The sequence below is a fragment of the Pteropus medius genome, unplaced genomic scaffold, assembly GCF_902729225.1.
Source record: "Pteropus medius unplaced genomic scaffold, Ma_sr-lr_union100, whole genome shotgun sequence".
NCBI lineage: Eukaryota > Metazoa > Chordata > Mammalia > Chiroptera > Pteropodidae > Pteropus > Pteropus medius.
In genome coordinates, this window is record NW_024344378.1 from 626,989 (window position 1) to 654,255 (window position 27,267).

Consider the following 27,267-nt stretch of genomic DNA (forward strand, 5'->3'; position numbering starts at 1 on the left):
GTCTCCATTTTGCATGAACGGAAACAGCTGTCTGGCTAAAACTCGATGAGATTTCCGTTGCCTTTAGCCCTGAGGACAAATACCGAAATGATCGATTCCCCCTCTTTTTGCTGCAAACGCAGCTCCCCATCCTGACAGGTGTGGGCACGTCTGTGCCTGCGCGCGCGCGTGTGCAAAATGCAGCCTCGCCATTCTTCTCCCTGTTAGAGCCCCAGCCCGGATCCGGTCCATTTCCCCCTGCGCCGCCACTGCTCGGCTGGAAGGAAATCATTTTCATGTGCACTGCCGTGGCGAATAGAATAATTCCATCTCCAGAAAGTCTGCGGAGGGCCCTCCCTGCGCGCGTTTTGCTGACGGCCCGAATCCGCTGCACCTGCTATTTCAGCCTGCTCTGTGGTCTGCGTTTCCGCCCTTGCACGTCCATCTCACGTGGCTGCTTTGTTAGGAAGAATGACGACGGAAGCAGGTAGACTCGGTTTAAAAACGGTGCTCATGTGCGCCTCCCACAGGGGGCGGGCAGCGGGGACACCCGTGAGACCCTGGCGCGAGGCCCCGCCCACGTCCTGGAACGAGGCCCCGCCCACACCCTGGCATGAGGCCCCGCCCACGTCCTGGCACGAAGCCGCACCCACATCCAGACAAAGAGGCCCCGCCCACGTCTTGGCACGAGGCCACGCCCACATCCTCTCCTGCCCCCGGCGGGGTCCACGGACTCCGCGCGGGGTCCACCGACTCCGCATGTGGTCACAGGCCCCAGTTTTGCCAAGACAGTTGGGATCCCACGTCACTTTGTTATTTCTAGGAAAGGATAATTTTAAAGATCTGAGTAACTATGGCTTGGGTTTAACAGCTCCAGGGGACTACCCATTGGAGCGTCCTTCAGACATGCCTCTGGTGGGCTCCGTCCTCAGATCTGGGCTTGGTGCCCTTGGGAGCTGAGCCACAGTCTCGCTGGCTGTTTCCATTTACCCTCCCGTCCCCTGGGGGCCCGAGGGTGCACTGAGGGGCGCAGGCAGAGCTAGGGGCCAGGACAGGGCCGATATGCATGTGGGTGGGCAACACCCCGAAGTCCCAGCCTCTCTCCCGGATGTGCTTCCCTGTCACCCCCACAGCCTGGCCACACCTTGGTCCTGTCACTCGCTGGAGTGCGTGGGCTCCTGCTGACCAGATCCGGGAAACTGGCTGCACTGGAGAGGGCCCACCCGTGGGAAATGGCTCCAAGTGGTCGCTGCTCAGGCCCACTGTCTGTGTGGCTGAGCCACTGACGACGGTGAGGGATACGCTGTGACAGTAAAATGCACGTCCTTCCCAGGGCTGTGGTGGTCGAGTTTCACAGGAACACAACAGAAGCAAAACCTACCGCGGGCAGGTGCGGGGTGGAAGGACACACGGCAGAGGTGACCGTGGGTACCCGTCACGCTTGCCCCTTCGTGCAGCCGGCACCTCCTGGGAGCCCCTGTTAAATGCCAGCATTGGTCGTTCCCAGCAGGACCGCCACCCACGGGTGGGAGAGTGGTGGTCAGGCTGCAGGTGACATTGGAAAGGCAAACTCTTCTAGGGGACAGGAAATAGTGATGGGCCCGTGTTCGGACCATGCCAGGAGAGTGACCTCGCCCACTTCATCTAGTCACGTGGTGGCTCAGCGCGGCGTCATCGGTGCCGCAGCTGAGGAGAGGGGCTTCCCGCTCTGGCGGGGTAGGCAGTCCAGGGGACGCCTTTGAGCCTCCGCGTCCTCATCTGCCGGACGAGGTCACAGTGTTCCCTCACTCAACTCAGGGTTGACACAACGACCACGTGAGTCCACTTTGCAGGAGGCTTTGTGAATTCTAACGTGTCGTGGAACGTAGTCTGTCCTTGTCAGATAGAGGGGCAGCGTGTGTGGGGTCACCTGTTACTGTGCGGGTATCCCCACCCTAACCACAGGAAGACAGACGCTTGGTCACGCCCTGCAGACCCCCGTCTCCAACGCACATCCACACTAACAGAAAATTACTCAGAACAGACAGAACCAGGTCCAATAGCTTATAAATATGGCGAGTGACCTTGAGTTCTGATGTCTGCACATGGCCCCTTCTCAAATCCTAACTGAAGAATGTTACAAGAAATCTTAAAACTCAAGAACGAAGGGGGCCTCTAACCACTCGGATACAAACACCCCAAAAGTAACAGCTACAAAAACACCATGTCACCAGCACAAAGCCTGGAGAGTGACGGTTCTCCTAGAAAAGACCGATTTCCACGTAAAAATGCAACATGTGACACGCAGAGGGGAGGGACGGCATGGGGCAGGGAGGAAATTGTCGCTCGGTAATCGTTTCCAGGGTGACTGGCGAGCAAGCGTGATCCTGCCTGTGGATCACGCCTCCGGATATATTACAGGCGGCGGAACGAACCATAAAAGTAGCAGGAGGAAACGACCGGGAACGTTCACTCAGCTTCCCGGGGCGGAGACCTCTCCCAGCGTAAGAGCAGAAGACGACACAAATAAATTCAGCGGACTGACTACCTAGCACTTTAACATTTCTCCGCTTCGAACCCTCCGTCGTAAACCAGACAAACAGCAAACCGGAAGACGCGTGCCGCCCATGACAGCGGCTTCGCCCCATCGCAAACGACATGGCGACGATCGCATCTCCGTCGGTAAGAAGTCGCCGCAGAAATCCCGTAACTGAACTTGAAACGAGCCGGGTTTCGAATGCAGAGCCGGCATTTTCGCAGGGCAGGGCCGGGGAGGGCCGGCTCGCCCTTCCCGCTTCGCCCTGCGCTGGAGACGCCTGCACTGTTTTCGCTTTAGCTCTCGGTGAGTCCCTCTGGGACTCGGAGCGAAACACGATCAGATGATCAGACGATGGCGAGGTGGACCGCGGCCGTCCTTGCCGCTCCTCACGGAGGCGGTCACTCCCCGTGGGCGGGCTGCCGCGTGGGGCCGCTGCCCGTGCGTGTGAGCGTTTCGGAGCCCTCGGTGGCACGGCCTCGGCCCCACGGCTGCTCTCACGGCTCGGACTCAGTGACCCCAGCTGCCCCGGCCCTCCTGTCGGAGTGGAGACCGTGCACGGAGCTGAGTCACTCGCCCGTGGCTCTGGGCCACGCGTGGTCCCTGTGGCTCTGGCGTCTAGCAACGTACAATGGAGGACGCAGCAGGTCCCAATAAACGTCGCTGTCAGCGCAGTGCCGTGGGGCTCCGAGGGGTGTTGCGACTGAAAAAGGGGAGGCGGTGATTTGTCCAAATAAGTAGACGAGCCAGACTCGGGGTCTGGTGGCCGGCACCCCCCGGTGACGCCACCAGGGGCTGTGCCGGCTCTGGGTGACTCGGCCTTTCGCGAGGCCAGGTGAGGGCTGTCTGTCTCCTGACCGCGGGCGAAGGGCCCGCTCTTGGGCTCAGAAGTGACCAGAGCGGGCACAGCAGACAGCTCTCGGTCGTCACACACAGCGTGACACCCCCGTGTTTCACTGTGACGATTCGTCAAGTGGTGCTGACGTGACATCTGCCATCCTCCCACACAAGATGGGGCTTGTGGAGAGGCCGCTGGGCCCTATAAGTCCATTCGTTTTTCCATAACGGGCGAAGACGATGCCGTGACATACAACGCGAGAGACAGAGGATGCAGTGGTTCTCCAAGGAAAACGCGCTGGCCCGCAGGAGGCGGCAGGCGCACGGCAGCGTGTCTGAGTGGGGTTTTCAGGCACCAGGAGGGCAGGGAGTGTGGCCGTGCAGGTGGCTTTGCACCTACAGACAGAGCGGGGACCCACGGCAGCACAGGGTTATCGAGTTTTCTCTTCAGTGGAAACGTATCCTGCTATTAAATGTCCTGGTTACACCCCAAAATGTACATATCCATCCGCTAGAGGATGAGTTTCACATCTGTCACATGATGCATCGTCAGGCCCTGTGGTTGAGTGTCAGTCGTTGGGACCAAGTTCCGTTCGTGTGCTCTGCAGGGCCCGTGTCCTGCCGCACTCAGCCAGGGCAGACACACACCCTTCCTCCCCCGTAGCTGGGTTCGGCTGTGGACCAGCCCGGGGCCGGGGGTCGCCCTATTTCAGAGCCTGCCCGCCGAGCCGCACCGCTTGAAGGAATCTCGTGAGCAGACTGTCACCGCGCCCGCCACTCTCAGATGCAGGGTTCATGCCTCGTAAATGCAGCACCGCGCTCTGTGCTCGGGGGCCCTCCAGCTGGCGGGGCCTTCATCCAGGGCCGGAAACGGCACCGGCCCTGGGCCCCTGGGCTCTGGCACGAGGGGGAGAGGCTCAGCGATGCCTCTCGGAGTGGCCTTCCCTCTGTGACGGTGGACGGGGGTGGAAGTGGGCAGAGCGGGAACGAGGCTCCGGGTCCGCCCCGTGGGCCGGCAGCTCGAGGCAGAGCCGGCCCCCCCGCTACCCTTCCCTGCAACTTCTCTCCTTGAGCAACCCAAGCGTCGGGCTCAGGAGACACAGATGGGTCCCCGGTGACGTTTCTAAATAGCTCAGTACCAGCAGAAGTGCGGGTCTCATCACCGCGCGCTCTCTGTCTGATGAAAGCCAGAAGCTCGGTGAGAGGCCGTGAGGGATGTGGGTCATTAAGGACGACGGCCCATAAACTTGGCTCCCTGTGCCCGGCGCTGAGTCGGACTTTCTGCCGGCTCACAGAACGCGAGGCCGTGGGAGGAAACCTTGGGTGGACGCTGGCTGCCTTGGAAACGAGTTTGTGTTTTCCCAAAGACTCACTACGGGCTGGAAGAGACGGCCTGGGCTTCGCAGCCGGGGGGGCCCGAGGCTGAATTCAAATTCTGCTCCCGCGCCCTGTCGTCTCTTTCTGCCGGTCTCTGTTCCTCTGTTTTTGTTTCTGTCTATACTTTTTCTAATTCTTCAAACTATTAAGTATGTGAGCTGGGGTTTTTTAAATTTTTATTTTTATTTTTATTTTTATTTTTATTGCTTACGACATGAGTTTTTCTTTTAGGCGATATGATTACTCTAGTTAGTTTGGGGGTGTCACTGAATTGAGGCGTGAGAGGAAAAGCACAAAGTGACATCTTCTAGGCTCATCCTGAGGAAGGTGAACGAAGCATTACACATAGCAGGAAACATCCAGTCATTTGGGACCGTCCAATGAAGGAAAAATAGGAAATAAATCACACAGGTCCTAACGGCCATCGAGAGCTTCACTCCGCTGTGACAGAACACAATCTTCTACGTCCAAAACGATGGAAAATCTGGAAAAAATACACTCGGTGGACTCCTTTTAAGAAAAGACACTGCATTTTTCATGATGCCTACCTAAATTACTTAAAGAAAAAAGCTTGGCACTTAAAAATATAATTTTACGTTATTTCAAAGTCCATCCTTTTCACCTTTTCACGATGCAGAGGAGACGTCATCAGCGGCGCTTCATTCACCGTCTTTGGCACAAGGAGAACGTGAAGCCTCCACGGAGGTCATCACGCCAGCGCTAGAACTGGGAAAACAAGGCTTCTCTGGTCTGGTACCGGACAGGTTTTAACCCATTCCTCGTTGAGGATAAAAAGGTGCGGCTCACTGCTAGCGTTCGCTTGACATAAACACGCTGTTTGAGGCTGAAGCAAATCTGAACGCTTTTCCGTGTGAATAGAAAGTATAGAGACTGCTCTGGGGGTGACTTCTAAACAGAACTTGTCTCTGGTCCTAATGTCACAGAGATGGACACGCAAATCGGATTCATCGCACGATCCTGCGGCCAACAGCTGTTCAAGGACATGCTGACACCGCACGTGGGAACACCACGGTTTCTAGGATCTGACATTGTCGGCGACCGAGAATTACTCTGTTTCGTAAATGGAAATACCACTCGTGAAAACAGAATGCTGTCACTAGAATGATGTCACTTGTCTCCAAAGACCATCAATATGCTAGAGCGACGTGAAATTAACGCGAGAAGGGGGCCATTTTGTGGTGAACTTGGGGGTGAGGTTAGGGCTGTGAGCGCGCGTTATCTCGGGGTAAACACTGCAGCTGCAGGCACTGCTGGCGAGTGTTCTCGGGGCAAACGGAAACGGGTTAAAAGGTAAATCACGGCTTCAGAAGTACCAGAGGTCAGAAGGCGGCAGCAGGGGGGGGGCGGGGCACCCCTTCCCAGAAGCTGCTCTGTCTTGGTCGGCAGGTCAGTGTCCCCGTCTCGTGCACCGGGAGGAGCGCGCAGCCTAGCGGCCACATGCCCTCCGGGCACCACAGTGCCGCGGTCTTCATCACACGTCAAGGTCCGTCAGGGTATTTGGAATGTTAGGGTCTGTCTGTCTGTTAAAAATTACAAAATGCTCATGGAAGACATCGAGGGAGGGCTGCCTTAATGGGGAGACATGCCATGTTCACAGAGTGGACGACTCAAGCTGCGAAGGTGTCGGTGCTCATGACATTGACCTATAGCTCAGCGCGGGTCTTACCGAGACACCGGCAAACACCTCGCAGACGTACACAAGCCTATTTTAGAACGTATACTCTAAAGCAGGTGTCCTAGAGTAACTAGACTACCCATTTCGCCAAGGGCGGAAGGACTCTCTCTACACGATGTTGACGTTTTCTAGAAAGCTGCAGCAACCGAGAAGACAGTGGGTATTGGAGAGGAGACAGTGGACCGGAACCGAGAGCCCAGGACACCCACAAACACGCCCACCCAAGTTTTGACGATGGAGGAAGGACCGCCCTTTCAGCAGATGGGCTGGAAGCTGGACTTCTGCAGGACCCCCACGAGCCTCCGAACCCATCGACATGCACCCCTCCCTACTTACAAATGAACTAAAACAAGATCGCAGACCTACACTTTTAGAAAAAATAGAAGAACATTTCTGGGTCTGCAGCAGGCAGAGAATCTTACACTTGACACCGAAAGCATGATCCACAATGGGGAAGAGCTGAAGTGTCAGATTTCATGAAAACTGGAAGCTTCGTCCCGCAGAGGGTCCTCCGGAGAGGATGAACGACGAGGTTCAAGCCGAGAGAAAATACTTGCCAATCACAGGTCTGACAAAGAAGTGGCACGGAGGGGACACACAGGACTCTCCAAACTCATCGGTGCCAACGACCGATGGACGTTGGAAAGGGGCGGCCGCCGGGAGGAGGCGTCCAGTGAAGGGACGCGCGGCGGCACCTCGGCCCGCGGGCCGGGCTCGGAGTCGGCTCGGGGCCTCGGCGGATGTCCAATCCTTCGTGCCCTTTGGTGGTTTGAATGTGACAAGACAGATGGCCTATACCACCAACACCAGCGTGGGATAAACCAAATTCTGTTCAGTTCTTCAATTTAATGTGTCTTTTGTTGAGCGGTTCCGACATTATCCCCTAAGTCGGCAACCGTTATTACTGTCCCATTTTGTGGGTGTCCCAGAGCTAGCCTGGCGCTCCCAAGTGCAGGGGAAAGCCCCGTAGCCTTCCGCCGAGTCATGTCTGCGTCATTGTCACCCTGCAGAGCTTTGCTCATAAAACCCGATTTCCCTTTGCGAATGGAGAGAGGGAGCTTGTCCCTGTGCTAGTTTGGGACACGTCGCCCTGAGTCGATACGGAGTTCACACTGTGCGCGCGGCCCTGGCAGCCATGCGGACGAAGGACCCACCGCCTGCTCCGCCTGCACCGCCACATCCCAGCACGGCGGTGCGCTCCGGGCAGCGGCCTCGTGTTTCGCGCCTGCTGCCAGTTGACGTGTAAAAATTGTCAGCCTCTTTATTTCTCAATGGAAATCCAGGCATTAACAATCATGAAAGAGTGAATAAAATGTTAAGAAAAAAACCTCTGCTATTGTGTAGATTCCAGCGATTCCTAAGAATCTAAATAATTAAAGCTATTAAAATGTGTCATTTACTCAGAACCCTTCAGATCGGCATCAGAATGCCCTGACATCTTTAGATGTTGATGTGACTGTCTACCGGGGGGGTTGGAGGTGGGCAGAGACGGCAGCTCGGGGCAAACAGCATCTCGGCCATGCGGGGCCCGATTGCGGGTGCTGCGAGCCGGCCCGGCCACGTGATTTGTCTCCTGGCGGCTGACTCGTGTCCCTGGGTGGGTGCAGCGGGGTGCCGTTGGGGGCCGGTTGTCGCGAGTTCCTGCTGCTCGTTGGGAAGGCTCCAGAGTGGACGACTCCCTCGGGGTTGGAAGCGGTCAAGCTCTGCGAAAAACATTTTCTCTTCCGTTTCTCCTAATCACGTACGGATGCGACTGGAGTATTTTGCTGGGCTGGAGTGAAATGTTCAGTGTTCACGGTCTTGATCCTTGAGCGGTACTTTTTTTATTGGGGTATTTCCATGAAAGTAGGCAGTAGCTGGGTAATAGCTGAATTTTACCCTGTCCAAAGATGGAAACAGAGCTGCATGCAGCAAGGAGGGGCTGATTCAGCCTCGCGCTCACCCCGTTTCCTCTCGGGCATTTGGACAGAAGTCGGCAGCGTTTGGAGCATGACGTGTGACTGCGAGATGGCCCTCCTGGTGTGGGTCCGTCCTGAGTGTGGCCTCCAGGAGGCCACACCTGCACCCAGAGATCTTCAAATGTTTTGCTTATACACGATTATGCCTAAAGTGGTTTTTCCTATATAAACACACACTTTATGGCCTCTCATTAGTATATCGAATTGCCAGCATCGCCACTCTGCACTTTGGAGCCATTAGTAAGTAAAATCAGGGTGACTTGACGTACGCACTGTGGTACTGTGACAGTCGATCTGATAACCCAGATGGCTGCTCAGTGACCAATGGAGGGGAAGCATGACAGCATGGGTACACTGGACAGGGGGTGACGCACGTCCCGGGAAGGACAGAGCAGGATAGAGAGATTTCATCCCACTCCTCAGAAAGGTGTGCAATTTAAAACTTACGAATTGTTTGTTTCTGGAATTTTCCATTTAATATCTTCAAACCTCAGTTGACCATGGTGACTGAAATCACAGAAAGCGAAAGCTCGGATAAGCGGGGGCTGCTATCCTGGAGATTTCTAGAAGGAAAGCCAGGAGCGAATCTTCACTAACGTAGGTTAGGCAACCGTTTCTTAGCTAGGAATCCAAAGGAACAAATCAAAAGAGGAAAAATAGATAAATTGGGCATCAACGAAATGGAAAACTTTTTGTATTTCAAAAGACATCATCAAGAAAGTGAAAAGACGGGCCCCAGAATGAGAGGAAATATTTGAAAGCTATTAATCCGATAAGGGACGCGCATCTAGAATACGTCAAGAAATCTTATAACTCGGCAAGAGAAAGACCAAAATAAAAACAGTCCGGGAATTCGAATAGATATTTCTCCAAAGAAGATGTGCACACGGCGACGGCCCGTTACAGTCGCTCGATATCATCGGTCATTAGGGGAACGCGAATCACAATGGCGACAAGACACCATTTCGCACCAACCACGGTGGCCAAGAGAAAGGACAGAGAGGGCACGGCGCTGGCGGTGACGCGGAGAAGCCGGAGTCTCGCACGTGGCTGGGGGGATTGCGCGGTGACACGGCCAGTTGGGAAAACGGTGGGGAAGGTTCTCAAAGTGTTACAGACATCGGACGGCCCTTCCACGGCGGGGCACGCACCCACGAGAGCTGGAAACGCACGTCCACGGGAGAGGTGCGTTCACGTGTTCGCGGTGGTGCTATCGGTGACAGACCCGAGGTGGGGACAACCCAGACGGTGAACGGAGCAGCCGATGCAGGAACTCATCCGGTGGGGTCCGTCCTCACGGTAGACTATTGTTTGGCCATAAGAAGGAACGAAATGCCGATACGTTGTACCGCGCGGATGGACCTGGGAAAAAATTCTGCTAAGCAAAAGAAGCCAGACGCGAAAGGTCACACGGCGTACGATTCCGCTTACACGAAGTGTTCAGAATAGGAAGATCCTTAGAGACGGAAAGTGTGTGAGAGGTCGAAGGCCTGGGGGCAGGGGTGCCGGTGGGCTTTCCGGGGGATGAAACGCTGTCCGGTTGGATGGCGGCGGTGCAGATCGACTCGTGAACACACCGAAACCCACCAAATGGTGTGCTTTCAAAGGAGCAATGTTACGGTATCTGATTTGTGTCTCGGTGAATCCGTTGTAAGAATGACATTAGATACAAAGTTCTCCAAGCTCCAGATTTTCTGCTTCTAACCCAGCGAAGCATCCGCACGCGACTCCCTTTGGAGGACTTGACCGCGCTAAGCTGACCGGTCGGCTGTGGCCCCATCGACGGGGGGACCCAGCGAGCTCGTAGGGGTCCTCCAGAGTGTGGCGGCTGTTAGTGGTGTCGTCGAGAGATGCTTCGCAAAAAGCCACCCTTGCAACCGTGGGGCGGGCGCTGAGACTGGATCCGACCCCGCTCAGTGCCGCCCGGCGTGTCCTCTGGGACTTTACACGTGAACCTTGGGGTTTGTGGGCCTGGGAGCGAAAGTCCCAGACAGGCGGGGCAGAAACGCTTGTTGACCGATATCCGTTTCTTTGGGGGCATCCGACAGATGTCACATGCCGTCGGCTCACTCATGACGAGCGTTCTCACAAAGAAGGGCCTAGTTCTGACATTTTGACATGGACTCTGAGGACGTCAGCTCAGCACAGGTGTCTGGCCACGGGGGCTGGAGGAGAGAAATCGCGACTTTAAGGGCCGAAGTCCTGCTCCCTTGTCTAGTCCACACAAAAACAACTAACTGCTTAAGCGAGTTACTTCAGACATCGATTCGAGGGAAAAAAAAATGCCCAAACTTTCGACTGATTGGTTCAGCTGAACTGACTCAGCGGTTAAGTCGAAGCCGCTGGCCTGATGCCACGGGGCGGCGCGGGCCCTGTTTCTCCTCGCTCTAGATTCCGAATCGTCCTTTTCTCTCCCGCCGCCTTCCCCGTCCACAGGAAAAGCCACGACGAGACCTCCGGCACAATCGGCAGACGGCGGTGGGGACCGCGGGGAGCTGTTTGCACGTAGCCCCCCCGGTCGGCCCATTTTCCGCGCCGGGCTCTGCATCTCCTCTGTGGATTCCAAACTCCAATTGCGAGTGACCAGCTCAGGATCCAGGTCCCCAAGCTCATTAGAGGAAAGTGCTCACTCCGTTTTTTTCCTGTTCAATTGCCTCGCTCATTAGAAGTGCCCCGGGCTTAGCTGACTTTACTCAATTTCTACCAGCTTCCCTCTTGGTTCCGATTAACTCGGGCGCCATAATTGCTTACTTTGGAGTCGCTCGATGTTACACAACCAGTTAGTGCACTTCCGTGAGTCCTCCCACACTTCCCCGGCCTGACCGGACAGGGCGGGTAGCAACGCGCCCAGAGTCACGCGGGGTGCTGGGGGCACAGCCTCGGACGGCCGGGCTCCCGTGCAGACCGCCACCCCCCGTGGCATATCTGAGGGTGCTCGTGGCCTCCGGAGGCAACTTGTCATCACGCTAAGACACAATACGTGTGAACAAGGAGTGCGTGACTGGCAGAGGGGTCACACGGGACAACAGAAGTGTGTGAGCAGGGGCCGGGTCAGGGTGGGGAGGTGACAGGCGATGTGCGTCGCCAGCTGTCACACGTGACAGGGACAGAGTGGTCGTGCCCCGGCACGAGGGGCTGCTGCTTTCCAGGACGGGGAGGACACCTGCCTGAGGTCGCTCCGCCGCGTGCTGCTCCGCCCGGCCATGGCTATCACGGACGCACGGGGTGCAGAGGCCGCCCGACCCCAGGCACCGTCCCCTGCTCCCTGTGCCACCAGCCAGGTGACAGAAACGGGCACCACGCACCCAGCGCCCTTTTCGTGGACGCAGAGACACTCGCCCGGCAGGTGCCTGCGACGGGCAGGAGCTACTTCCTTTCACCTGTAGGATGGCTGAGACCAGGCCCAGAGGGGCTGCTGTGCAGTCCTGGGGTGGTGGGGGATAGGGGGGCAAAGGGGTGGTGGTGGCTGGCTCTCGGTGCATCTGCAGCAAACAGATGTGCTCTGCGTTCCTCGCGGGTTAATTACTCAACACGTGAAGCACGGAAGAGGTCAGCCCTAGCTGCGGTGACATACGTGTGAAAACACGTGACCGAATGCCTCGACTGCAGTGGCTGGTGTTGGTGCCCTACGCGGGCACGTCTGTCTGGAGCTGTCGGAGGCGAAGCCACAGAGCCATCGCTCTGCTTCTTAAAGAGGAATGTCTCGAGGGCGAGAGGCTCGCCTTGCACGGTGCACGCACGCGCACGAACAGTTTATGTAAGTATAAGCTTACACGGGCACTTCCACTTGTGATCCGCATCTGCCAATCCGGCCACCTCCACACGGGCCCTTTTATTAGGGTTTGTAACCCCAGTAGATGGATGAATCTTTAAGATCTTAAGGCAGGTGATTTGCTGTGTACTTGAAGCTTTCCTCTTATGAGAAAAGTTGTCCCACAAAAGCCAAACATTTGTATAGAGTTAAAATTAACTTCCTGCTTCACCGTTCGGTTTTCTGCGGGGTGTGTGGAATCTCTTTCTGCAGCTCCTGTGTGGAAGAGCCCAGCCGTGCTGTCTGCCGCTAACAAAGCGCCTTTATTTCCTGGGACCCGAGCGAGCCCTCTCTCCTCGGTTGTCACTAACCCCCTGACGTCTCTCCAGCAGCACAGTGAAATGTAATTATTTGTTCTTATTTCGAACCCTTCTTGGAGTTTAATTCTGAAATTTTAGTGTCACTCAGAATCATTCGGGGTACTTGTTTAACTGCAGTGCCAGATATTCCGATGTGTAAGTCCAGGGTAAATGCTCTGTATCTGGGCTTTAAACAGGACTCTGAGGCACAGCTTTGCAGGGAGTTCCTGGGCCACAATTTGGGAAACTCATTGACCAGCTGTGAACAGTTCTCAAGGGCAAAGATTCTGTCTTATTTCTAGCCCCTGACATGGCCTGGGACAGAGCATTCTCATTAAATATCTGTAAAATGGATGGATGGATGGATGGGTGGACGGACAGATGGCTGGCTGGATGAATGAATGAATGGAGCTTGGACGGATGGATGGATGGATGGACAGAGAGAGGATGGATGGGTGAACATATGAATGGGTGGGTGGATGGACAGATGGCTGGATACATGGAGACCAGTCTTCTTGCAAGCAGGCTTGCCCCTTTGCAGCCATCAGTTCAGCTGTGAACAAATTTTGGCAGGCATTCGTGTCTTTTCTAAATCTTAAAGAACATTTGGGATGTCTCAAATAAGAATAAAGAAGTTACTGCCTAGATGGGAAATACTCTGTCACTTTTTTTGAGATTTCAAAAGTCATCAAAGCACTTCTTGATCGTCTCATTGTTCTTAACCAGCTCATTGCGTGATGCGCCCTACGCAGCACATACAAGTCGGAGACGTGTTTGCCTCAGAAATAAAGCGCCTTCCGAGAGCCTCGACACTGAATCTGGGCTTGAATAGTGCTGAGTGGGTCTCCACATTTGGCTGCCGTGGTTAATGTGGCCATTCACAGCCTCTTTCCATGTATCTTCAAAACAAATGTAAACACAATTAGCTCTTATTCAAAAATAATCTGGTTGTAAAATCCAGTGATTTCTAAACACATCTCCCATGTTTAAGAAACACCAACATGCAAACATTCAAATTTATGGAACGCGTAAATTCAGCACCAGTCCCTTTCAAAATTATTCACTGCCGAACAGGATTTCCTGAGGGGGGGCTTTCAGACAATGGGCTTCTGCGACGCATCACCACGTCCCTCGCTTGGCAGCGATCAGACACACTGCGACGGGGCCGTGCTCCTCGAACCGTGTGGTCGTTTTGGGGTCCGCCCCCCACGCTTGCTGTGAGTTTCTTGACGGATCCGGTCGCATTTACCGTTGTTCCTCCGTGTGTTACACGCTCCGTGTGTTACACGCGTGTAAAGGACATTCTTGGATGCTCGCTCATCTCCATGTCTCCCCTGAGATCCCCGCCACGCCGTGGGAAGCCCCCCGTGTTTATTGAATGACCGATAAGGCAGAATCTGCCTCACGATGCATGAGAGCCCCGTGGCCGGGGCTCGGAGGCTCCTCGGACAGTTCTTCTTGCTATGAAATGAGAGTGACCTTTGCGACGCCGTTTAGGCGCGGCTGCTCGGGAGTCCCCAGGTGCTCCTCCTGGACTTGCCATCGCCCACAGCCTGCTCGCCCCCAGAAGACCACGGAGCTTCTCTGCGGGAGAGAGGGCGCCCTCCTGGCCCTCTGAGGGCTGCCGCGTCAGGCAGGCTTTGTCCTTGTCCTCGGCACCGGGCAGAATCGCTGCCAGGGAGTGTCGGCTCGTTCGCTCTGGTTCCGCCAGCGCCTCCCGGTGGCGGTGGCCTTCGCGTGGCACGTGCAGCCGCCCTCCGCTGTGTCCTGTCGCCCCGCTGCCCGGGGAACAGAGGTCCTGCTGCAGCAGAGGATGATGGAGATGCTGGGAGACAGAAGACAGGAGCCTGCGAAACTGCGGAGCGAATCCGAAGAACGTTTTCTCTCCGCGTTGTGTGAAGATTCGCTCTGTGAGTTTTACATACCACCGAGAATTGACTTTTACGAAGTCAGCTCAATACTGGGCGAGAAGCGTGAAGCGCACGGGCACCTGCGTTGCGGAGCGCCCGGCGCGGGTGCGAGCGCGTTCGCGTGTCCTCGTCCACAAGTTAAAGTCCAGCACTCGGCCGCAGACTCGCGGACGGGGTGAGGCACAGCGCCCGGCGCGACCTCCTGGCACAGCCGCCACCCCCGGGCGGAGCAGACGCGGCTCCCGCGGCAGGGGTTAGGGGAGTGGTCTGGCTTCTCGGAGGCCGCGAGCCCGTGCGCGGGTGCTGGGTCCCTGTCCCCGTCACCGCCAGTGTCGGTGGGAGGCGGGGCATGGACTCTGACACCGCGTCTGCTGTTTTGGCCGCCCCAGTCATGCATTCGGCCCAAAGTTAGCCATCTCGAGCTGCACAGGTAGAGCTGACCGTTGCCAGCTCACTGCTTCTGGTCCCTGACCGGTTCGCTGCGGCCGAACTTCAGTTTTAATCATTCTTTTCCCATTTCCAATTTCTGTTCTTCTGACCCCTGTGAAATACAATGTCCTCGTTCAGCCATTCGCTCATTCCCTCCCCCCTCCCCCGACGCCCCTCTCTAGGGCAAGCGCGGGAGCGACAGCCGCGTAGCGTTCCACGTGGACGGCGGGCCGCGGAAACGCTTCCTCCGAGGAGAGCCGGCCAGCAGTCACGGCCTCCAGGATGGCTCCCGAAGTCCCAGGGGAGCGGTGACGGTTTTCTCAGCTGGGAGAAGTCACATTCGCCTTCCTGGCTTCTCCCCAGCCAGCCGGTGCCAGGTGACACATGGGCTCGCAGCTCCTCTCGGAATCCAAGGCCGCCTGGCAGCCTGCACGCGCCGAAGTCCGCGTTCCCCCCAAGCCACCTCCCCGTCCCCGTCCCCAGCGGTCTCTACGGGGTCCACGTTCTGGGTCTGAAGCATCGTTTCCCATTCTCGGGTGGGTGGCTCATGCCCCCCCTCGCCCGTCAGCACCCGCCGCGGCCACAGCAGCCGTCTTCCTGCCGACGCGCACCCCTGCGTCGGAAGCAGAAGGGGTCTGATTTGAGTCTGCCACGTAGCGATGACGTAGTCGCAACTGCCCAGTGTCCCCTGTACCTTCCACTGGCCTCTTAGAAGAGAAGACACGGGTCATCCTTTTGGTTACGTTCCTGCCAACGGTCACCTTCATCCGGGGGGTCGATCAGAGCCCTCTGTCCATCAGCAGCTCGTGATGCCGCGCTCACAGCCCCGGGCAGTTCGCAGGCCCTGCCCCCCTTCCTGCCTGCCTCCTCCCAGCCGCGTCCACGACACGAGGGATTAAAACCGACAAAGCGAAAATATCAACTGGGCTGCGTGCAGACGGGGTTCGTGCCAAACTCTGAGTAACGCCCAGGGCAGTACGTCCACCAGGAAGAGAGTTTTTCTGGCTGTGAGAGGTTGTTGGCCTCCACGTGTTCTGCGGCCCCAAAACACCGCCCAAAAACCCCGTGTCCTGCCGCGCTTTGCCTGAAGCTGAGTCGCTCCCGTGGGGCCAGTTTTCCTCCTGAGACACCTCCGCCCGCTCCCTGCCTGGCCGACGTTCGCACCGCACGTGAGGGCCACGGGCTGGAGAGAAGGCCGGCCACTGCGATCGGCCCGAGCGCCTTCGGCTGCCGTGCTTCAGACAGCTCGGGCCGCCCTGGCCCTGGGGGGCAAGGAGCCTGTGGCTGGGAGGAAGGCCACGCGGCTGCCGAGCTGCGGCCGTGTCCTCAGCACCACAGCTTCCTGTGTCTGTGGGAGCCAGGGGCCAGCACGCCGTGTGACGCGGGGGCACTCACAGCTCCACTGGGCGCCTTAACTCAGAAAAACGCATTTTAAAAATGTTTAGTTGTGGGGTGCTGGTCGCAGGCACCGTGCTGCCTTCCACGCATCGTCGGGCCCCGGCATGAGCGGATGAAGTGACAAGCCGGGGGTGCGGGGGTGCGGGGGTGCGGGTGGGGATTGGGGAACACGCGCTCACGTCTCTCCACCGAGGGGACGTTGCCACCCTCGTGTGACGGGAAGGAAAGCGACGTGGCCGACAGGTTCACGCAGCCCTGGGAGGGCCGGGGAGGCGCCGCGCGGTGGGGGCGGTCGGAGGCGGCGCCCAGGTCCACGCCGAGCCGAGCCCCGCGTTCCGGGTTGTCGGGGAGACCCCGGGCCAGGCCGGGAGAGGCTGAACCGCCGCGGACGCAGGGGCTTAGGCGGAGCGGGCATTTGGCCGGCTGCTGAGAAGCCGAAGGCGCGTAGGAGCGGGCGCCCCCAACCCCGACGGTGTCTCCACGCTCCCTCCCGGCCGCCCTGGCCCCAGGTCTCCCCCTGCTTGGAAAGCTAGGCTGCCACGGAAAACACAGCTCTGGTTTTGGGCAAGACGCTGCGGCGAGTGTGCCCGCCACTCAGCGCGCCCAGCGCGTGGCCGCCAGCATGCTGTGCCCTGCCGTGCGCCCTGCGGGCGGCCTGCGGGCCCCTCGCACCGGTTCACGTGCCTGCAGGGTGAGAGCTGGACGTGGACATCCAGGCACAGCCGCCTCTCCGGCACGGGTGGGGGGCTGGGGCCCAAAGGAGCCTGCGGCCTCGCTGCACCGGCCCCACCGCCGGCCAGACCGAGCGCCCGCCCCCCAGCCCCGTGTCCCACCCGTGCCCAGAACGGAGTAGAGGAGCGAGTCGGGGATTTTCCTGGAATGCTCACCCCGCCTCCTCCCCGACGCCGAATCCCGCCGTGCCTGTCTGTCCCCTGTGTCCCATGCCCCAGCCAGCGTCCCTGGGGCGACAATGACAAACACGTATGGTGACTTCCCGTGCCCAGTGCTATTGGAAGCACTTCGTGTCTTGACCCGTTTTGTTCTGCCGGCGCCCCATGAAGGGCCCTGGTTGGCCCCTCGCTGGGCAGGAAACCGAGGCGGGGAGGGGGGAGGCCGCACTGACCATGTCACCTTGCGACCGAGGACAGGTGGCCTCAGAACTTGCCCAGGGCTCGATGTCTATGCCGTGACCGTCACACCGTTCCCGCCCGCCCACCCGGGGAGCCCGCGCACGTCCGCCGGCACAGCTCCCGGGGCTTCTCCCAGACGCCCACGGGCACGGCGCTGACCTGAATCTGCTCCAAGGACCACAGCCGGCCACGGAGCCATGGAGCCGGCCTGCACGGGGCAGAGCTCTTCCAGGGGGCTGCAAACGGCCCCTGGGCCCCTGGGCCCTCCTGCCCGCGGAGCCCCCCTGACTCGCGGTGCCACGCGGGGAGCCGCACCCCTCCCTGGCCCCGTCCGCTCTGCCGCCTCCGGCTATGCGCAGGCTGCGTTCTCTGTGGCCAGCTCTGTGCTTCCAGTGTGACAGCGAGTCCCCGAGGGAGAGGGCACCGGCCATTGCACCCAGCCTGCCAAGTAAGAGCGGCAGCTTCTCCATGTGGGGGCCGCTGGTGTGGTCCCAACCGCCCCGCACGCCGAGGGGGTCGGCCTCCTGAAGGGCGCCCGACAGAGGGTGCTGAACACACGGCCAGGCCCCCCGCCAAGCTTGGGCTCTGTGTGAGGGACACGGCTCCTGGTGGAGCTGGGGTGCTCGTGCTCAGGGCCGAGCCCTGGGACCGTCGAGGCTGGCGAGGGCTCCTGCTCCGGCCAGCGCGCCCACTTCCTCCGTGCTCTGAGCCTCGGCCCCACCACGCGGGTGAGAAACCGCGGGGCCCACGCGGCCCCAGTGCCCAGCCACTGGGGCCCAGGAAGCCTCGGCCTGGACGAGGCCAGAGAGAGTCGGGGTGAGCATGCTTGTTTGGGGGCCCCTCTTAGGTGGCCACGTGTTAGAGCTTGCTCTTAGGGGGCCCCCAGCTCCGGACGAAGCCGCCACGTGCTTTTCCCCTCCCATCTCCTCCCTCCGCCCGTCCCGGACCGAGCACCTCTGCGTCTTCTAAGAACGAGACTCGGCCCCAATGGGGCACTTCATCCGACGGGAGGATGCCCAGGAGGGTGCCCGCCCCTCCTCGGGGGTCACAGGGCCACCGAGCGCCCCGGGCGTGGGAGTCACAGGGCCACCAGTGCTGCAGCGTGAGGGGCTGCAGTGACGGCTTCTGCCTGATGCTTCGCCCGCGTCAGGCTCTGCCGGCATCTTGCCGCGAGCAGTTCCCCCGCGGCCCGCCGAGCCCTCTCATCCCCACATGGTGAAGCTGGCCGCCAACTGTTAGCGCCGGTGAATAAGGGAGGGGACGGCGGCCTCGGGCGGAGGAACTGGACGGAACCCAGGACGCAGGCGCAGACCCGAGGACCCCCCCACCCCCGTTCAGTGCTGGCTACCTGGTGAGCACCCCTAGAAAGCGCCTCACAGTGAGCGACATGGGTGGCCGGGAGGGCTCTCGGGGGGTCATGCCCCTGGGCCAGCGGGACCAGGCGTCGCCGTGGGGACGGTGCTGGGCCGAGCGGACGGCCCTTGCAGCCCTTTTGAAAGGTGAGCCCCAAATCCAGAGCGCGCTCGCACAGAATGTGAACTTGATGTTGTTGCCGACGGTGCCTGGTCCTGGGTCCCCGACCTGCTCAGCCCCACGCACCCGGTGACGGCGCGAGGGGACCGTAGTGAGCCTCAGGATGGCGGCACCTTGGGCGTGATGGGCGGCCGCAGCCCCCACGTGGCTCTGTGCCCTCCGTCTTCCGGTCGGGGTGGTGAGCGGCCCATCGGAGGAATCATCCAGTGGCCATGGCTTTAACTGTTGTGCTGCCTCTGGGGTCGGGCAGGGTGCTGCCTGGCCCCCTATCGTGCACGGCAGGTGACTTGAGAGGCAGGAGCCCACCGGCGCCCTTCGGCTTTCTGGGTTAGGGGTGGTGGACCAGGGTCAGGCGCACGAGGACGAGTGTTTCTCCTGAGCAGCCGGCAGTGGCAGCCACACCCAAAGCGTCAGGCTGGAAGGTGAGGGGACACCCGGCCGCCCGCTCCGGGAGGCCCTCGCTGAGAAGGTGGCGCGAAGGCAGAGATGTCGAGGTCACAGGCCACCCGGGGGCTTGTCGGGCCTCCTCGCGTGCGGTTGGCAAGTTTAAGCTCCAGAAAACGCTGAAGCGCTTGGCAGACGCCCCGTTTCCATGGCGACTGTCCCATCTGAGGGCGTCTGGAAGGCAGAGTGGTGGGGCTTGTGTCTGAAGCCCCCCCCACTTCCAGGAATGTGCAGTGGGTGCCTGGGCGTGAACAAAGGTTGGGGTTGGGGCAGCACAGGCCGGTCCCTCTGCAGGGCCCTGGGGGCCGGTCCCCGCCTCGCTCACTGGCCCAGCACGAGTTTCCGCCCTGCCCGTCAGGGAGGGTGGCCGCAGGCACCTGCCGTGCCCCCGAGGTGTGCGAGGCCTGGGTGACCGAGGCCGTCCCACCGTGACGTGAGGGCACGGGGCCGCAGGACAGCCCCCGGCCACGGTGCCCGCTCAGGGGGGCGCAGGCTGAGTGCTCTGACCCACGTGACGTGCCCCCCGACCGACGCCACGGTCAGCACAGACTGCGCGGCCAGAGGTGGCCCCGGGAGCCCGAGCAGGAAGCGTGCCACGTGGGCGTCAGGGCAGGGCCTTCTGGAACGAGGGGGGACGTCCGCGAGACGTGAGCCCTGCTGCCCGCGGGCATCTCCAGGGAACAGGTGGACCGGCGCGGGAAAGCAGGCCGGCGCTGGCCGGAACAGCCGGGGGCCGTGCTGACGTCCGGTCCCAGCCCTGTCCTCCCCGGTCCCGCCGGAGCCCTCTGCTTCCAGCCGGGGCTGGACCCTGCGCGTGGCCCGGCGGCCGCGTAGCACCTGCCTCCGGTCGGAGCCACCGAGACTGGACGTGCACAGTCACGTCGCCTCCTGCAGCCTCCCAGCTCCCCTCCTGGGCAGCCGCACCCAGCCGCCACCCGACGCTCCCCTTCACCTCCCGCTCGTCCTCCGTGGCAGGACGCTCGGCGCCTGAGTCCCCTGAGCGCCCGGTGGACACCGCTCGCCTTCCGCAGGGGGACAGTGGCCCTGCACTGCCCCACTGGGGTCATCGCAGACGCCACTTGCTTCCCCCCCCTCCCCCCCCCCGCCGCCCCCTCGCTTCTGCCAGGTCCAAGTGCTTTACTTGGCTTCTCTCCCAGAGCCTGAGTCGCCCTAGCGGGGGGCTTCTGCGGGAGGGGGAGTGGGGGGACTCCGCTCACAGGGCGGGAGCGGAGGGGCCGTTGGCCCCGCCCACGGCTGTCCCGGCATCCGGATGCCACCTGCCCGCAGCTACCTGAGGATTCTCACCTGGGGCAGGAGGCGACCTCTGCTCCTGCTGGGCGTGGGGCCGGGCAGCCCGATGTCGAAGAGGGCCTGGAGGGCGGCCTGCGCCGCCCGGCCCTTGGCCAGCTTCTTGCTGCGTCCCGAGCCTTCGAACGTCCTCCCGTCCACGCTCACGGCCATAACGAAGCGGGGCCACTGCCGGTCGGCCGGCTCTGCGAGGCAGACGTAGCGCAGGCCGGCACGCAGCTGGCTCAGCAGCAGCACGGGGTTCCTGTCGCCCGGGGCGGCCAGGCCCGGCGTGCGGGGCAGCCGCCGCCCCGGCCGGCGCGCCGGGCCCAGGGGCTCGGGCTCGGCGGGGCGGCGGCCCGGGGCGAAGGCCGTGCCGGGCGGCGCCGGCTCGAACTCCTGGAACAGCGTGTCGGGGAAGTCGGCCTGGTCGGAGGTGAAGTCCGTGCCGGGCCCGGCGCCGCGGCCCAGGGCCAGGTGGGCCTGGCAGGCGTTGGGGAACTGCACGAAGGACCGCAGGGCCAGCTCGGCCGCCCGCATCTTCGCCTTCTTCTTGGTGGGCCCCGTGCCCTCGAACGTCAGCCCGTTCACCTCCACGGCCACGGCGAAGACGGGCGCGTGCACCGGGCCGGTCTGCGACACCGTGCGGTACTGCAGGCCGGGCCGCAGCTCGTGCAGCTGCACCAGCGCGTTCTTGGGCACGGCCGGCCGCGACAGCGTCTTCCAGATGAGCTGCAGCTTGCGCAGGGGGCCGCCCCTGCCCTCCTCCAGGGCCCGTTTCCGCTTCACGCCGTCCCGGGCCCTGTCGCCGGCGGGCGCTGGCCGTGCCTCCAGGTTGCTCATGTTCCGGTTCTCCTTCACGTCCGTGCTGCTGGTACCTGCAGGCGAGAACAGACAGCGGTGACCGGGGCCTCGGTTCGGCTGACCAGACGCCGCTGGGCGACCGCGCTGCACACGGAGCCGGCAGTCGGCCTGGCGCTGCTGGGTGGGGCCTCGGGGACACGCAGAGCCTGCCCTCTGCTCCGGGGGGGACAGGAGCCACTGACCCACCCCCCGGGAGGGGACTCGCGTGCCTGAGCCGTCCCTGCGCTGGGAAGAAAGTGGGGTGTCGGTGTCGCGAGGAGCTGGACATTCCCGGTGGCTCCCGGCTGCTCTACCGAGCGGGGCTGTGATTTCGGGGAGCCGAGATTGGCCGGGCTCAGACACCTGCCCCCCTCCCGAAGCCACCCCCAAACCACGTGGCCCTTTCTATCGGCTTCGGGCAATGCTGAAGGCCACACAGGACTTCTGTGCAGTATGGGCCGGTGACGGCTGTGCTGTCATGTAGGAAAGGACATTGGACATTAGACAGCGCTCACGGGCCATGAGCCCGGCCCGTCTGCCTCGGCATGGAGGAATCCCAGGGGCACGGTGCTGGACGGCGCCGGGGGTGTCGTGAGCATATGTGTGACGGTGCTGAGCGCACGTGCACGTGCGGGCCGTGCCAGCACACGGGGGGGAGGCCGCCAGGCTGCCTCCCCCAGGGACGGGCAGAGAGAACGGGGCCCAGACGGCGCTTTACTTGTATCTGCGTTGGAAATTATAGGACGTAAGTTTACAAAGTCATCATGTGCTGGACGTGGGCGGTGGACGCCTGTAAGGCTCAGCCACCCAGTTTCTCAGGATGGGCCGGCTGGGACCCCACAGACCCTCAGGGCCAGGGTCCCTGCTGCTCCTGGTGGGGACGCGGCTGGAACGCCGACCGTGTCCATCCTGTGAACACTCGGGGATGACGCGCTGGGCGGTCCCTTCGGCGGCCCCTCCCCCACCTCCTCCCGCGTCCCTTCTCATCCTGGAGTCGCCGGGAGGGGCGATGGGGCACGTCCCAGGGGAGGACTGTGAGGCTGGGAGGTGGCGCTGCGTCTAGTTCCTGGTCAGAGGGACCGCGCCCGGACGTGTGGCAGCCGCGGGGGCCAGTGAGCGACAGGGGACGGTGCCGCTGGTTCCTGGCCCTCTCCTGGGGACGCGGGGTGTGTGCCGAGACGCCGGCTCGGGCCACGGACAGTCGGCTGCTCGGCCTGATCCGTCTGCGGACTGAGGCTCAGGGCCTTCCTCTGGGGAGCGAGCAGGATCGCGGGGTGACGTGCAGCCGCCCGCGGCTTCGTGTCTGCCGCGGGAGCCGGGCCGCGGTGGGACAGTGGGCTCTGCGGCCTCGTCCTCACGGCCCCGCCGCCTGACAAGAGCGGCAAAGGGCACAGAAGACGATGGGAAGCCAGAGCCCAGAGGTGCTGTCACAGCCACGCGGCTCCCCCCGCTCGGCCGCTTCGGAGGCGCTGAGACCTCCGCGTGCCGTGCTGAGCGGGGGCGGGGCCCGGAGTTTGCTCCGCAGCGCGCCCGTGTAGACGCCAGGCCTGCAGAGAAACCGTGTTCCCGGGTGTAGACCGGGCGTTTGCTGGTGGGGGCGGAGGCATCACGCACAGCCCATCGGAGGAGAGGTGACGACCTCCCGGCATCGGCGCCAGAGCCCGCGTGGGCGGACCGTGGAAGTCCGGTCCGCTCGGCGGTCCAGGCCCGGACCGCGGATCCGGTGAACCAGGCGGCTTCCCAAATGTAAAGAGGAAAACACAGACCCCCCAGCAGTGCCCAGAGCTTGCTGGGAGCTCAGTCCTTACTGATTCCTCACAGCGAGGGGTGGGGGGCACTGTCCCTGGATTAAAGTGGCCAGCACGTCACATGACCACTGGTGCCTTTGGAGTGAAAGGTTTTCTTGGGGCACCGGCTGTCACGGATGGGCCGCCTCCGGGCCGCGGCGCTGAGGCCGCCTCCACGCTCTGCCCTCCCAGGACGCTCGACATCGAGTGAGGACGGTCGCTATGCAAGTGTTCGTGGAGTAACAGGTGCAAAGATCGGCTCGTGCCGTGAAGAGACGTCCCGGAGTAACAGCTAGCAACGGACAGAAACGCCGGCTTCGGGCCTTGCTGGACGCGCTGGCTGGACCCTCTGGGCACGATGTTCCCCCCGCCGGCTTTTGCAAATGAACAGGTGAGGGGTCCGGTTCCCCTCGACATGGCCCGCTGAGTCCCAGCGAGGCGGAGACAGGCCACAGTCACTCCACAGGCTCTGGGGTCACGTAGATAAGGGATCAACATCCTCTCCAGCTGGCATGCAGCACCCGTGTGGTCAAGACGAGGGTCTCCTCCTCCGGGGTCCTGGTCCTGGGCCAGCGTCCACCCGGTCACTTTGCAGCGGGAGTTCCCGCGAGAGTCGCCTCGTTGGAGCTTCACGGTGCCGCCGCTGCAGGTCGGAGGTCAGCTGTCTGTCCACCACGTCTGCTCCGACGGGGGCGGGCGGGCAGCCTGCCCTCTGCTCACACAGGAGGGGGGTCCCTGGGCTTCTGGGCAAGAAGATGTGTGGAAAGGGGGCAGTGTGTCTGGCCCACGTGTGGGGAGCAGAGAGGCAGGGGCCACAGGGCCCAGTGCTCAGGGTCCTGGCCGTGCTGGTTGTGCACGGCCTGACACCAGTGGCTTCTGGATGAGGCTCGGCCGCAGGACAAGGAGGCCCCTCTCAAAGCCTTGTCTCACGCTGGCCGGATGCCCGCCAGGCATCTCGGTGAGGGTGCAGCAGACGTGGCTGGCGGCCACCTGCCACCAAACCCCTGCAGAGCCAGAAGCCGGCATCCGGCCCTGATCGTGTGACACCCTTGGGTCCACAGCATGCCCAACGTTCAAAGAACAAGGTTTGCAGGGTCACTGTCTGAGGCACAGAGGCTAAAAAATGTGGCATCGTCCGCCAGACTGGCTTCTGGACCAGCCTGCTGACGGCTGGCTCCCGGGCGGGCTCCCGGGCTCTGTCCTCCAGGCCGACTCTCCCTGGGGCCAGCGATCGACCCCTGACCCGCTCAGCCCCGGACATGGGAGCGGGCAGTGCAGGGGGGGACAGGGGCCGCGGAGGACGACGGTCCTGAACGGCTCACCTCACCTCACACCGGCCACACACACGCACACACAGTGAACACCCACCATGCACCACACACCGCGCACACACAGAGATAACCCACACACTATACACACATGACACACATGACACACTCCACACACCAGCAGACATTGACCACATATGCACATAATATCAATATTTACTACAACACACTACACACATACCACACACATACACCACATGACACACCCATCACACACCACACACACACAACACACCACACACCCGTCACACACACAGGCTGTTCCAGGGGAGTGGCAGTCACCCCATCCCACCTCCCAGTGGCCTTTGGGCAGCAGACGGGCAGACGGCATGGCAATGCCAGTGACAAGTGCTGGCACGGAGCCTGCCTTTGGGAGGTGCCTTTGCGGGTGTGTGAACCCAGCACAGTCAGAGCACACGCGGCAAAGGCAGCGACAACCCCGACACTCAGGCCGATGTCCCGAGCATTCTGGAGGCGTCCAGCACGTAGCTGGGAAGACTGTCCTCACCGCCGTCCGAGGCCCCCCAGTGGGCACTCACGTCCCAGGCCTGAATGATCTCACGCGCCGTCTCATTCAGTTCTGCCCTCAACTGCACGACTCGAGTCACGTCTCTGTCCCCGTCTCAGACGAGGCTCTGGGCAGTGACGTCCACGGCCCAGGGCTGTGGGGCTCGCGGTCGCAGAGTGTGGGAGGGCTCGGGTGCTCTCGCCCGCACGGCTTCTGCATCCCTGATCGGGCTGGCGGGCTCTGGGGGGGTAAAGGAGCCCCTCCCAGCGACACTCGCCAGCTGGGGTCCTGCCGCCTGGGGGAGGACGAGGGAGCCGCGGGTTTGTATTCCTTGGGCTATCGATACATCGGCTCAGTCCTAGAAAGTTTCTAGTTTAGGTCACAAGGGGACAGAAACAGTCATTTGTCCGCGCGTCTGCCGAGGAGCTGAACGGCCAGCCAGGGGACCCCTGCTCGTCTCCTATGCCTTCCCTTCCTCATGGGGAAAATGCGGGACTCGAACTAGAGCATGAGCAAGGCTCACTCTGGGCCTGCTGTCCAGCGGCCCTGTGACTTCGGTGTCGTGGCATTGCCCAGGGTGGTCACCTCAGTTTCCGGCCTGGTAGACACTGCGTTTTCCGGGAAGGCTGCTCACGTGCGCGTGTTACTCACAAGCCGATGGCCAATGGCCAGCTCCCCCGGGCCAGTCCCCCACGCTGCTGTTCTCAGCGTCCGAGTGACCACTAGTAAACGCGCTGCACGGCCCCTGTCCCGGGCAGCGGGCACCCTCTCACTCTTCCTGGCTGACGAGGTGACCCACCTGCTGCGTGAGGCCAAGATGCAAGCAGGGCTCCCGTGGTTTGGAAGTTTTCACCCTCTTCGTTTAAATGCTTCACAATGCACTACAAACAGGGCGAGCACAATGCGCGCCAGATGCGCCGCCCCCCGCCCCCCCACGCTCCGGTCTGTTTGCTTTGCCTCCTCAGTGGTCTGAGCAGGGACGCTGCTCACGTCCGCACCCCCAACTGGCTTTTCTGTCCTCACATCGCACTGCTTGGTGTCTCTCCAGTTTCCTGTGCCAGAAATGTTTCGACAGGAGGGCACCCGTCCAGCTCTGTCCTTGTTAAAAATTGGACAAACTGTTTTCAAAGAGACTGTGTTCATTTTTCTTTTTTCCTTTCTTTTCTCCTCTCCCTCTCTCCCTCCCCCCCCTCTCGGTTTGGAGGGGATGGAAAAGAGGGGAGGGATGGTCCAAGAGAAATCCCTGGAGCTCTCAATCACACGGTCACTGCAAATATTTTCCTGCCATCCAAGTGAGGATGGGGTTCCAGGTGGGGACGGGGTTCCAGGTGGGGATGGGAATCCAGGTGGAGATTGGATTGCAGGTGGGGGACGGGGGTCCCAGGTGGGATGGGTTCCAGGGGACGCGGCCCCAGGGGATGATGGAATCCAGGTGGGGATTGATTTGCAGGTGGGGACAGGGTTCCAGGTGGGGATCGGGTTCCAGGTGGGGACAGGGTTCCCGGTGGGGATGGAGCTTTAGGTGGGGATAGGGTTCAGGTGGGGGTGAGACTCTAGGTGGGGACTGGATTCCAGGAGGGGCTGGGGGCAGAGCCTCCTGCTCTGGGAAGCCCAGATAGTACCCCATGCACCCCCCACCCCTGCCTCACTCCAAAGGTCTCAGCCTTTGGGGACGGTGAGGGACATTTCCCTGCACATCAGGCTAGGAGCCCCCACTCTCCAGGGACGGGGAACAGCTTACTTAGGTTGTCTTCGTCCTCCGTGTGTGTGGCCCCGGGGTTCAAGTGCTTGAAGGGAGCGACGAAGGCTGACAACGCGCTGACTTTGCCTGGAAGGAAAGAAGGAGCAGGAAATGCACTTTCCACACGGCGGTGCGGACGGCTCGGCCCTTTCATGTGTTCTCATTACTGAGGGTTTGGACAAGGGAGGTCGAAAGGTCGTTTGGGTTTCAGCCACTTCATTCTGGTTCAGTCTTTTATTGAATCTCTGACCGCATTTTATCAAATCCCTCTCTCCACTCAATTTTAAACTTTATGATTTCCATCTTTCTTCTCTTCTTATTTTTGGCATCTCCCCGCCTCTTGTTCTGTGTCCCTCAAAACTTAAAGTAATCGTCTCCAGGGCAACAGCCTTGCCTGAGCTCGAGGGATGCTGGGTGGAGTAGAGCCTGCCAGACTGAGGTCATTTCACAGACAGGA

General features: G+C 60.9%; 1 protein-coding gene across 1 annotated transcript in view; it reads right to left on the reverse strand.

Annotated features, from left to right (window-relative positions):
* ADARB2 (adenosine deaminase RNA specific B2 (inactive)) overlaps positions 1-27,267 on the reverse strand; it is a 238,624-nt gene that overhangs the window by 54,570 nt on the left and 156,787 nt on the right. The window contains exons 2-3 of the mRNA XM_039872412.1: positions 26,811-26,897; positions 20,622-21,481 (exon numbers count right to left, since the gene is read on the reverse strand). Coding sequence (XP_039728346.1) covers positions 20,622-21,481; positions 26,811-26,897 — 947 coding nt within the window. The remainder of the gene's footprint in view (positions 1-20,621; positions 21,482-26,810; positions 26,898-27,267) is intronic.